The sequence below is a fragment of the Hyperolius riggenbachi genome, chromosome 6 (assembly GCF_040937935.1).
Source record: "Hyperolius riggenbachi isolate aHypRig1 chromosome 6, aHypRig1.pri, whole genome shotgun sequence".
Taxonomy (NCBI): Eukaryota; Metazoa; Chordata; class Amphibia; order Anura; family Hyperoliidae; genus Hyperolius; species Hyperolius riggenbachi.
In genome coordinates, this window is record NC_090651.1 from 305215764 (window position 1) to 305229351 (window position 13588).

The following is a 13588-nucleotide window of genomic DNA, read 5'->3' on the forward strand; positions in this document are numbered from 1 at the left end:
GGAGACGGGACCGGAGCATCGGTGAGTGGCTGCGCGGGCACAGGATGTCTGCGGGCGACCATTAGAAGCCACGGGTAAGTTCAACTCATTTTCCCCTGACCCCCCTACAGTATCCCTTTAAGCCGGAGCTGGGATCCAGTGGGGCTTTTATCCAAGGTGGACTAATCTCTCTTACCCTTTACCAGCTACAATCTGCTGAAAAGTACGTCTCACTGTAACTGAGATGCCGATTGTGGCAAACGGCAAGGACATTGATGCTGTACTGCTCGTCTAAGGGTTCATCTTCAGTACAGCAACTACTATATGTTTTGCCCTGAATTATCTTGATGAACAGCGCTCTAAAGGTGGCCACTAACCATACCATTTTCTGAATGACCATAATCAAATCAATGAAATTCGATCCAATTTTCGGATTGATCCCATCAATCTGATCCGATTGGTTAGATTTATGTCCATTAGTGGACAGTGGTGGCATATAAAACCTATCAAAATCTACATTGTGTTATGAAAAGGGGGCACACCATAGATTTCAATGGGCATAGTCCTGTAATGGTTACAATACATTTGAATCTTTTGCTTATACTCTTAAGAAAAGTGAAAACAATCAGAAAAGTTACAATCTTACCTTCTCTTTCTCATTACGAAATAGGCGATAATTGCAATGAGAAGAAGGAATAGTAAAATACCCAATACTGATCCAACAATGACCGCTATAAACAAAAACAAAATGTATGTCAATAGATCAATCAGTATTTTCTGTAACAGGAGATTAACTGTCAGCTTCCTTTTCTTACCTGTATTATCTGTGTAGCATTGTATAGGTTCAGTAGTAATGTCTTTCATTGTTCCCAAAGTCTGTACTTCAATCTGATACCCTTGAGCAGGCTGCAGGTTTGTTACCAAAATTTTATCTGTGCAGTTGCCAGATACACTGCGCTTCTTGTTGACCAACACCTCGAAACTAGAATAATTGCCTTTTGGACAAGCAAATTGGACGTATATCTTGTATCCATCTACTTTTGAGCAGCTTATGCTTGTAACTTGATCTGGCACTGATAAAAATAAAAGTTTATTTTCAGATTATTCTATCATCTGTGCTGGCATTTGCATCATGTTCATGTATCAAAAACAGTGGCTGCTGCCCCCCCCCCGGGTGATGTTCCAATGTCACTGTTTCACCGAAAATGCCACAAGCCTGTTATCAGAACTATAAGCTCCGCCTACTTCATGATGGTGACTGTTACACAAGGTCTTGAGGTCCATTCACACTGGGGCAATTAGTAGCAGTTTACCTCTGATCACCGAATCGCTGATGGCTAGCGCTTTTAAAAGCGCTAGTGTGTAATAATGAGTATATGGCAGTGATCTCACTACCATGGTTGCCGGGGATTTGCGGTAAACGCAAATCGCCGGCTGTGCTTTTTCATGATTTTAGAGCAATTGCGATTGCAATGTTAAAAAAAAAGCAATTCACAATTGCTCAAAAAAAGTGAACATTTACAATGAGAAATATGCGTAAATCGGGAAAAAATTACCACCGCAAAACGCCATTTTTGCTACCGTTTTGCCATCCCTAGTGTGAATGGGCCCTTTCTTTTATAATGAGCTAGAAAAAGCTATTGAGAACCATAAGAGATTTTGCAGGTCTCCCAGGTCTGCAGGTCTGAATTGATAAGTTGTCTGTAACCCTCACCTGGGCCATACTCGACTATGGCGAGGTTTATTGCATGCTGAATAAATTGGCACCAGTGAAAGACAAAATTATTCTCCTAATAAATAATCAAGCCAATTAGTCCCTCACACATGGCAAAAGTTGGAATCTGCAGATCAAAGCTTCAAGCAGCTGTTTTGTTTAAAGAAATGTTGCTTTAAGTAATTCCTTGAAGAAGGGAGAATCTCCTCATCCCCTTGGAAATGAAATAGAGATAACACTTGTAACTGATTTTTTTTTTCAAAAGATATTGGCAGAAAAATGCCTGAGCAGTGTTCAGCTTCGGCACTTTACATTAACCTAAAAATAGAGAAACATCAGGGCTGGTTCACACGGGCGACTGGGTGATCACCGCCAGGCTCGACCGATGCCTGCACTGAGATGAATGGGAGCCTTCATCTCATCTAGTTTACCGTCTTTTTTCCTGAGAAGCTGCATGTAGCATCCCACAGCGGTTACGTTCAGTAGGAACCAATGCTGTGGGCTTTTCTGCTCAGCTGCAGAAAAGCGTTTAGCATCAGCTAGACGTGCCGCCCACCGAAGCCTGTGTGAACTGGCCCTAAGGTGTGTCTGACAGATCCACTGTCCCTTCCAAGAACAATAGGCTCTGCATGGGAGAATTTTTTAAATTATGGCAGCGCAGAAAGACCGAGTTTATCCAGCAACCACACCATCTAGCATCAGCCAGTTTTCCTATGTTGGACAATGTACGATATTGAACCTATAGAGGAAAAGGCCAATGTGGGACATAGTCTGAGAAAGCGTTGGATAGGGTTAGTCAGCTGTTGTGCTATTCAGTGATTTGCTAGACCCAATTTCTACCTTTTTGCCACCACTGTGCTCATTATTGTTCATGAGCTGTTTGAGGGGGGCAGAGTATTTGCAAGTTCATTTTCCAATTTTATTTGTATTTTTTGCCCTGTTAGATGGAATAATAAAATGTTATATCCACTGTCAGGTTCTTATTTCCCTCTATTTCCCAATTAGAAAGGGTTCTCACTGAGGCGGACCACAACAAAAGCCTAATGAATCTTAACTTCCCCTGCTTAATTCGCCTACCGCTTTTTCCTGAACTACTACCCATGATTCCCTGAAAATAAGACCGTGTTATATTCATTTTTGCTCCAAAAGATGTGCTAGGGCTTATTTTCAGGGATGTCTTGTATTTCTATCAGGACATATGGTAAAACCTACAGCAGAACATTTACTGTTCCTATGTACTGTCCTGTTGCTGGGCTGTGTATCCGCCTGCCTTCCCCACTGTGCCACCTCTTCCTCAGCTGGATCCGAAAGGTATACTACTGTACTGATCAGGCACCTGCCCTGCCATCCCTGCACACTGCTGATAACCTTGCTGTGTGCTGGGATGGCAGGACTGGTGCCCAATCAGCGCTGCACCGCTTTCCCCGCTTGCAGGCCGCCTCTTCCTCCTGTGCAATGTACCGATCAGGCACCTGCCCTGTCATCCCTGCACACTGCTGATAACCTTGCTGTGTGCTGGGATGGCAGGACCGGTGCCTGATCAGCACTGCACTGCTGTGGTCCCGCTTGCTGGCCGCCTCTTCCTCCTGTACAATGTACTGATTAGGCACCTGCCCTGCCATCCCTGCACACTGCCGATAATTTTGCTGTGTGCTGGGATGGCAGAACCGGTGCTCAACACCGCCATGCCCCTGCTTGCTGGCCGCCTCTTCCACCTCTTTAACTGCCGCTAGGGCTTATTTTCAGGGAAACAGGGTATCCCCTTCTTTCAAAAAGCAGTTTTGAGTTTAGCTAGGTTTTACATTGCCCATTGATTGTGTGTGTTATTTAAAGTGAAAATCTAAACAGGTTTTCACTTCTGGATACAGTGGGCAATGATCAGATCCCCTGCGAGGATGTCATTGCTGTCTCTGTCTTTTGACTTGCTTGGCAGGAAGTGAAAAGAAATCTATCATGGACCGTACCACAATTCTGGCAAAAGTTCTGAGCCTCCCTCCAATCAAAACTGATAATAAAAATTGTGGCTGAAGTTGTACATTAACACTGTGGTGAAAAGTGATCTATAAACTTGGCAATCATACCTGTTTCCCCTCTGGCGGTAGCTACAAGGCTGAATATGGGCGCTGATGGATCCGAGTTTACACTTCTCCCTTGTGTAGTACTGTTAGCATAGCTCGTAATGTTGAACTCATATATAAAACCAGGCTCCAAACCGCTCACAGTGTAACTCTTGGTACTGCTGACTCCGATAGTTTCGTCTTTCACAAGTGTGCCATTTAAAAAGAACACTTGTACACGAAAACCACTCACGATGCTGTTGGGATAATTCTGAAGGTCCCAACTTAATGTTGCTGAAGTCTGTGTTGTATTGGTGACCATGAAGTTCTGCGTTGAAATTGGCACTGAAAAATAAATAAATATGGACAAGTAGAAACATGTTTTTGTAAAGTGACACTGAAGCGGGGAAAAAAACGTATGCTTTAATGAATTGTATGTGTAGTACGGATAATTCTCAGTTATATCGTTTTTTTTTTTTTTTTTTATAGCATTGCATTATTCTATCATATTTGCAGTTTACAAACCGCACTGTATTTTTAACTATAAAACAGTGCAGAGCTAATGATTCTTTCAACTTCCTTGCAGTAAAAATCTTATCTGAAGTTGCCTGTCACTGTTTCTTTCAGCTATAAGTACCTCAGAAAACAGCACTGTAGCTGACAAAACTGGTCAGAGAGTTCAGAGAAGCTCTTTTGCATAGATAACAACAGAAGTTTCTTCCTGTACTGGAAACAATATGAGACTGGGTTCTGTGCTACTAATGTTCTTTTTCTTAGCTGTACTACATGTACAATTTATTATATCATAGGTTTATTTTCACTTCAGATGCACTTTGAAATTAGTCCCCACACTAAAGTATTGTACTTAAAGGGAACCTAAACTGAGCAGGATATGGATTTTTCCCTTTAAAATAATACCAGTTGCCTGACTCTACTGCTGATCCTGTGTCTCTAATACGGTTAGCCACAGCCCCTGAACAAGCATGCAGATCAGGTGCTCTGACCGAAGTCAGACTGGATTAGCTCCATGCTAGTTTCAGGTGTGATTCAACCTCTACTGCAGAAAATAGATCAGCATGACTGCCAGGCAACTGGTATAGTTTAAAAGGAAACATCCATATCCCTCTCAGTTTAGGTTCCCTTTAAGTCAGCAGAGGCGGCTGATGATGACTGCCTCAGCCAATAATCAGGCGTGTGTTTGGCAGCCGGCGATCCCCAACCTGCAAGCGATCCGCTGGGCAGATCTACTTACCCCCAGCAACATCACTCCTCCGCCGCTCCCTTGTGTGACGTCACGCACGCACCGCTTGTTGTCCCTCCACTGTCCTCCGCCCCTCCGCATAGCAACACAACGTGTCATCAGCTACGCATCTGACATGTCTGTCTGCAGCCTGGCACAGCGGGATCAAGTACTGATCCTCAATGTGCGACATCCATCAAAAGTGTGTATGCACCTTACCAGCGTCAGAGGGGGTGTATTGAACTGAGAGAAGCAATTTAGTACAAAAGTTGTATTTTTGGTACCCCATCAATAATTACAAGACGTTATTTGCTAAAATAACAGTAATATACCCTCATTACATACATATTAAAAAGTTCAAACCCTAAGGTAACTATTTATGTATTTTCTCTTCACTGTAAAATTCTTTTTTAACACGTGTTTATGTTTGGTAGCTATGGAGGAGAGGAGGGTTAATAAGGTTTGAATAAATATTAAAGGGGCACTATGGCTAAATTCTTTGTTTTTGTCATTGTAATATTTATAGATGTATGTGGAGCATAGGTAGTAACATGTAATGTGGCTGTAGAATTATTATTATTTTTTTTACACTGACAGCATCCTTGTATAGTTTTAGAGTCACGTCGGCAGATTCACCTTACTGACGCGACTCAGGTTAATCCATTATGCTGTAGTAGGCATCTTTCTTTACATCTATGCCGACACGCAACTGCCGTGTGGACTGTGGAGAGGCACGCAGCCTCACTGATGACGCTGCCCGGCAAGGACCCCTGTAGCACAGCTGGCAATGAAACTGACACCTATTGTTGACCGTTTCTATGGCTACCAGACTTCGCTTTTTGCAGTGTAGCGGCGGCATGATAGAGCTTATCATACCGCCGCCGCTACACTGCGCACTTCAAATAGCAAAGTCTGGTAGCCATAGAAACGGACAAGTTCCCCTTCACCAATTGCTGCAATGTAAATCCCGTCATATATGCGTCCAGATTGATTTACGGCGACTCCAACTGGATGGTTATATCTGTCCAGTTTGAGTTTAGTGGTTAAGGTATATGAAAGCTATACAGGCCTCTGCCTGACTTTGCTCATGACTTCCATGTACTTGGAAAAAGCATCTTTATATGATAAAAATCACAAAATCAGATATATGCCTTACGTCTACACACTGTGAGATGCTGAAACAAAATGTCCAACATAGCTCCCTGTGATTCCTCCAAACAGCCAAATGCCGCTTTGTTTAAGAACTCATTCATCATGAGAGATGAGCAATGAGATGCTAATTGTTCCAGAATGCATGCAAATGCAATGCAAATGCAATGCAAATTGTATCCAGCTTGACTTAAAAGTGGATCTGAGCTCAGAACTCGGAAAGTTTAGGGACAGTATGAAAACAATCAGGGAAAAAATGTCTTTGTTACAATGCACAGAAATCCAATTGCTTCAGTGTCACTTTAAAGGCTATGGGCATAAGAAAGTTATATTTTTGTGAAATAATGCATCATTGGGAAATTACGGCTCATAATTCCAATTACATGCAAAATTCATTTTTCAAGAGACTAAAATTTAGCGAAATCATTACTATGTGAAATTCAAGCTCATTATTACTTTTCTCCATGTTAAAAACAAACCTAAAACAAATACAGTAACACAAAGAAGAAGCATAAGCCAACTTACTGGTTCGCTGGTTGACTGACACAACACCACTAAGGCCGTTTTTATAAACAGACCTCAACTCAATTCTGTACAGATTTCCCGGATTAAGGTTTGTGATGGTGGAATTTGTGGCGTTAGTAAAATTCTGTCCAATCTCTGTAGTGGCGTTGTACCAGTACACGCCATATTCATAAAATGCGGCATTAATATCGATTGGTCGTGTCCATTCAATAAATAAAGATGACTGACTAGGAGCGTTTGCGTTCATATTTGTTGGAGCATTTGGCACTGTAAAATAGGAAAAAATAATTTTAAACATATACGCAATAGACCGTTATAGGTTTGTTAACATACAAATAAAATTTGGCAAAACGTGAACTCCAGCTCATCCAGCCCCTCAACTGCCAGCAGTAAATATTAATCTGTAATATAAAATAACGTAATAATGTAATGTAAGATAAAAAAAATACTAAGTAATGGGAATGGTCACCTGACCACTCCCATTTTCACACCCTGAAGGAATAAGGAGGGGGGGGGGGGGTGTGCTGTGCTCATAGTTCATTATAAGGGGGAGTATAGTTTGGAAAGCTGGACCGAATAACCTGAGTCGGGAGAAGGAGAGTGGACGATTCCAAAACTTGTCTTCAGGTTCCTTATGTCCCCTTCTCTCCAGTCTTAGGGCGTTTGCGATGCTGAATCACAAAATCGCTAGAGATTTTTAAATCGCTAGGGTTTGCTAGATCACATATCAATCGAGGTAGGTACTTTACACTACCGCAATTTGATTTTTATGTATATATGGATATTGCACTGCAGTTCACAGTTCCAATGCGATGAAATAGAGTTCACTGAATTACATTCCATCCAATGGCCTCCAGAAGCAAAACACTTTAAAAAGAGACAAAACAAGAAACTCCATAGGGCAACACTGTTGATTTCAATAGGTTACCATCACCACGTACACCAATCACAAAGCCTTCTCCCATATGACACAGCACCCTATGAGTGACAGGCACCCCCCCACTTATCCCGCACTCACCCAGGCAACCTCTCAGATAAGAGGTATATGAATCGCTTTGGGGGGTTTGTTTATTCCCAATTGCATATATTTCCCAGCCTTTCAGATGCACCTCCGCAGGGTCCCTCTCAGAACTCCATTCAGTTATACACTGGAACTCACGAGGAAGCGACCATAGCGTAATACTATTTATTATAAAAAAAAGTTTAAAACACAGATTGCACTCACAATGTCTCAGAAGATACAAGTGCATAGCATATGGTGTTCCCGGGACACCGCTCCCACCGCATCAGCCTCTGTGAACATGAAGCCTACGGCGGTGCAAGGAAGTGCTGGGTTCAATGGTGGCATGGACTGGCGCTCTTCATGTTCACAGAGGCTGATGCGGTGGGAGCGGTGTCCCGGGAACACCATATGCTATGCGCTTGTATCTTCTGAGACATTGTGAGTGCAATCTGTGTTTTAAACTTTTTTTTATAATAAATAGTATTACGCTATGGTCGCTTCCTCTTGAGTTCCAGTGTATAACTGAATGGAGTTCTGAGAGGGACCCTGCGGAGGTGCATCTGAAAGGCTGGGAAATCTATGCAATTGGGAATAAACAAACCCCCCAAAGCGATTCATATACCTCTTATCTGAGAGGTTGCCTGGGTGAGTGCGGGATAAGTGGGGGGGTGCCTGTCACTCATAGGGTGCTGTGTCATATGGGAGAAGGCTTTGTGATTTCACAGGTGTACATGGTGATAATAACCTATTGAAATCAACAGTGTTGCCCTATGAAGTTTCTTGTTTTGTCTCTTTTTAAAGTGTTTTGCTTCTGGAGGCCATTGGATGGAATGTCTTTTCAGTGAACTCTATTTCATCGCATTGGAACTGTGAACTGCAGTGCAATATCCATATATCCATAGTAATTATAAGTGACTTTTTTGCTATTGCGCTCCACGATTTAAAGAGACATTTTTCAATTTGTGGTAAATCTAAGCGCGGTAATCTTTTTGTAATTATTGCAATTTGATTTTTACCAAAGCGCAATCGCGCCTCGGAGCAATTTTTACTGCGATTTTGCTATGCAATACATTGCATGGCAATGCAATGATATTCCTACAGGGCTTTACACGGGTTCCTACGCAGTAATGCACAGCATGCTGCATGTTAAACCAGTAACGCGTGCGGTTACAAAGCCAGTAAGGCATGCTTTCATTGTACTGTATGCGCAAAAGGTGGATCAGCGCAACACCAGGCCGCCTCCAAATAGCCTCCAATCAGAGATGCGCTGAGCCCCCCCAGGAACTACAAACGCACCTTGAACCCAAACAGAAGCTCTGCATATACACCAAAAGCATGGCTGTTAAGTGGGAGCAGCTGACCAAACACGAATTAGATTAGTACATAGCAAGGAAATGAGCAGCGCTACTTAAAAACAGACTGTAACAGCTTGCATGCAACCTATTGAGTACTCGTCCCTCCCACTGCGAAGAAGTCGATGCTCCATGGGAGGGGCCTAACACTAACTAAATCCTAACCTATGTATATGCATAGCCTGGGTGCGCTACCAAATAAAATTGAAAAATCGAAAATTGCGCAAAAGGTGGAAACCAACATCCTCCTCCAGTGGTAGACAGGTCATATGTATGCTCGGTGTGTATTCGATCCCACAAGTGGGGCTTGCACTCTTTTGCAGGTAGGCACTAGTCTGCTTTTAAGTAGCGCTGCTCATTTCCTTGCTATGTACTAATCTAATTCGTTTTTGGTCAGCTGCTCCCACTTAACAGCCATGCTTTTGGTGTATATGCAGAGCTTCTGTTTGGGTTCAAGGTGCGTTTGTAGTTCCTGGGGGGCTCAGCGCATCTCTGATTGGAGGCCATTTGGAGGCGGCCTGGTGTTGCGCTGATCCACCTTTTGCGCAATTTTCGATTTTTCAATTTTATTTGGTAGCGCACCCAGGCTATGCATATACATAGGTTAGGATTTAGTTAGTGTTAGGCCCCTCCCATGGAGGATTGACTTCTTCGCAGTGGGAGGGACGAGTACTTAATAGGTGGCATGCAAGCTGTTACAGGAAACCAACATCCTCCTCCAGTGGTAGACAGGTCATGTGTATGCTCGGTGTGTATTCGACCCCACAATTGGGGCTTGCACTCTTTTGCAGGTAGGCACTAGTCTGTTTTTAAGTAGCGCTGCTCATTTCCTTGCATTGTACTGTATGGTCGCACAGCAGCGGTAAAGCACTGTGTGACATTTCGGCTACTTTGCATTATGATCTGATCGCAACTGACTTGGTGTGAAAGGGCCCCATATACTGCTGCTATTCATGTGTATATAACCTACTTAGTCACAGCTCATAAGTGATATATGATAATACCTCTGATGAAGTAACCACTCTAAGCCACGAAACATGTATCAGCCTTAATGGAAACCAGAGCTCCTGAATGTAAAGCCTTATACATACCTGGGGCTTCCGCCAGCCCCATAAGCTTGGATCGCTCCCGCCGCCACCGTCCTCCACTGCCCACAGCTACGAGAACCGGGTCCCGTCACTTCAGCCTTCGTGTCGGGGCGGGAGGGAGTGGAGCGCTCCTTATTTGCAGGAAGGTAGCGTACGTTTCTAGCGCTCGCTATGCTGCACTACCCACACCATAGCGTGCGCTCCTGTGATTACGCGATACACTGCCAGTAGAGTTAAAGCATGCTGTGGAAATAGCTCGAGTAACAAAAGGTTACTCACACTATTTTCTTTAACCTCCTTGCCGGTTCAATTCCTCCGGGAAGGAGGCAGCGCAGGAGGTTTTTTTAGTTGTTTTTTTTTTAAAATCATGTAGCGAGCCGAGGGCTCGCTACATGATAGCCGCTGAGCGGCGGCATCCCCCCACCCACTCCGATCGTCTTCGGCGATCAGAGTATGCAGGAAATCCCGTTGAGAACGGGATTTCCTGCAGGGCTTCCCGGTCGCCATGGCGACGGGGCGGGATGACGTCACCGACCTCATGGACGTCGGGACGTCATAGGGAATCCCGATCCGCCCCTCAATGCTGCCTGGCACTGATTGGCCAGGCAGTGCAGGGGTCTGGGGCGGGGGGGAGAGGCTCGGTGCGGCGGATCGGCGGCGAGCGGCAGCGATCGGAAGTTACAAGCAGCTAGCAAAGTGCTAGCTGCTTGTAACAAAAAAAAATTATGCAAATCGGCCCAGTGGGGCCTGAGCAATCCTCCTGCGCAGGTTACCCCGAACTGAGTTCGGGATAACCGGCAAGGAGGTTAATGAATCAACGTTAAGTGATATGTTAAGTGATATCTTGCAAACAGTCGTTCGTTGTTAATGATTTGATGGGAAAATCTTCTGGTGGGTACGAGCCGTTAGGCTTGGGTCAGTTCTAGGAATAGTTTAGGGCAGGGGTCAGGAACCTTTTTGGCTGAGAGAGCCATAAACGCCACATATTTTAACCACTTCGCATCCAGACCTTGTTTCCCCCTATTGACCAGAGCAGTTTTGACACTTTAGCGGTGTCCCTTTTTAATCAGCCATAACTTTATCCTTACTCATGACACCTAACTGATCTAGGTATCGTTTTTTTCAGGACAAACTAGACTTTCATTGGCGGGTATTTTATCCCTAGACCAAAAAAGTTTTCTATGCATTTTAATGGGAAAAAGAGGGGGGAAATGAAAAAATGCATTTTTCTCAGTTTTTATCAATTCCAGTTTAAAAATAAAAAGTACCACAGGAGATAAAAACATGTCACTAGTATTATGTCTCCCAGTATTGAAAGCAAAATGTGTCCCAAGTATCAGACCCCCCCTTATAGCCAGATGTGTCCCCAATATCAGTCCCCCCAGTATATGTGTCCTCTGTGTTTGGCACCTCCCAGCATAGATAGATAGATGTATCCTCAGGATTGCTGCCCCTCATGTGTCCATATGTGTCCCCAGGAATAGTGTCCCCCATTATAGCCAGATGCGCCCTCAGGATTTGCAGGTGCACCAGGATTAGGGCCCCCCCACCATCATAGCCAGATCTGCCCCCAGTATAAAATTATACATTTGAAAAAAAAATATGTGGCCCCTCATACTTTATCCCCCTCCAGCTGCACATTTTACCCCCCACCCCCCACCAGGGGTCCACACACCCCCATAAGACCCAGCCAGATGCCCCCCCCCCCTCCCCAGGCAGCCACCTCGGTGGCCAGATCGCTATAAAAAATGATAAGAAAGCAGCCTGACTCACCTTATCTCGTTCCAGCGATCAGCCTGCAGCCCAAGCCTCCGATCGCCGCTCTGCACGCAGCCCTGTGATGCCGGTTACCGGGTCCCGGCTTGATGACGTCATCAAGCCGGACCCGGCTATTCAGCATCACAGGGCTGCGTGCAGAGCGGGGATCGGAGGCTCGGGCCGCAGGCTGATCGCTGGAACAGGAAAAGGTGAGTCAGACTGCTTTCTTATTTTTTTTAGCAGATCCGACCACGGAGGGGGAGAGATGAATGATCACGCTGTTTGCTACAGCGGTGATCGTTCATCCGCGGGGAGGTCACTAATTGGCTACAAGGGAACATTTTCCCTTTCACCAATTAGTATTGCAGCTGTTAGTGCCAGGAGGTGCGCTCTGAAGCGCACCTGTTCCTGCACAACAGGGCTGCAAGCAGGTCAGTATATCTACGTCGCTGTGGCTTGGAGAGAGCCACAGCTGACGTAGATATACTGTAGCAAAGGACAAAGTGGTTAAAAAGTAATTCTGTGAGAGCCATACAATATGTTTCAAACTAGGACAGTGCGCATGTGCAGCAGAGGACTCACGTCCCTGTTGCCATGGAGATATGTATACAGTTGATCCTCTGGGCAGTCGAAGTGTCATACACGTCTTCAGCTTCTCTTGGGTTTCAGCAACATCAGCAATTTCCCCGATATGTATACAGTTGATCCTCTGGGCAGTGGAAGTGTCATACACGTCTTCAGCTTCTCTTGGGTTTCAGCAACATCAGCAATTTCCCCGAGAGCCAGACAGGAGAAATACCGACTAACAGCTTGTGCAATTAGCTAGCTGACTTGGGGATTTATTCACTTTGTAGGATGAGATCCCTGCACTTTGGCCTAATAAGCTGCTTATCAAGTGACAGGCAGCCTATTGGGCCAATCAAAGTGCCAGGATCTCGTCCTAAAGTCACTGGACCTGACAGGGTCCAGGGTTGGACAAATGGAGCTGCCGTTAGTTTTGGGGGAGTGCAAATAAGTTAGTAGTCCATGCTAAAGCAGTAGCGTGCCTACTTTGAAAATGTTACTTGCGCTGTCACACTAAGCTGCGCTGCTTGAGCAGTGTAGCTTAGTGAATCAACCCCTAAGAGCCATCAAAAGAGCCACATCTGTCTCCAGAGCCATAGGTTCCCTACCCCTGGTTTAGGGGGTAAGGTGAATGGTGGCATAGGTTTGTGAGGTGGGTTAGCGATCAGTGTAAGTTATAAGATAAGGTTAATGTTCTGCTATGAAAGCCATAGGTGCCGAGCTATTATCATTTGAAAACATCATTCGAGACAAACGTTCAGTGTATGACTGCAGAAAGTGTTGCACTTACGTGTTGTATTTGTGGTGGTCAGATATTTATTGCTCTGCACCAAGTCCTGAGTCAGAGTGTAGACAGTAAATGTGTACGTTACTCCAGCCGCTAGCCCCGATACCTGCGTGAAGTTAGTTCCTACGCGGGATGTGTTCTGCCCCGATGCTTCTGCCACAGTGGATGTTACTGACACATTGTAGGTGTAAGTTTTTGAATTTATGTTAGTGGGGGCCATCCATGTCAGATTCACAGAATTCACTTGCACATCAGAAACAAGGAGATCCTGCACAGGAGAAGGCACTATGGAAGTACAACATACAATATATTAGTTGCTAGTTAAAGCGTGTAGCATTTTTTCCCATGATCTTCTCAGGCACAAATATACTA

General features: G+C 44.6%; 1 protein-coding gene across 6 annotated transcripts in view; it reads right to left on the reverse strand.

Annotated features, from left to right (window-relative positions):
- The window catches only part of PTPRH (protein tyrosine phosphatase receptor type H), a 228057-nt gene that overhangs the window by 31869 nt on the left and 182600 nt on the right, over positions 1-13588 (reverse strand). For all 6 annotated transcript variants that reach the window (XM_068241258.1, XM_068241262.1, XM_068241261.1 and 3 more), the window contains 5 exons: positions 13220-13501; positions 6665-6931; positions 3775-4095; positions 795-1052; positions 626-710 (listed from right to left, as the gene is read on the reverse strand). In XM_068241258.1, coding sequence (XP_068097359.1) covers positions 626-710; positions 795-1052; positions 3775-4095; positions 6665-6931; positions 13220-13501 — 1213 coding nt within the window. The remainder of the gene's footprint in view (positions 1-625; positions 711-794; positions 1053-3774; positions 4096-6664; positions 6932-13219; positions 13502-13588) is intronic.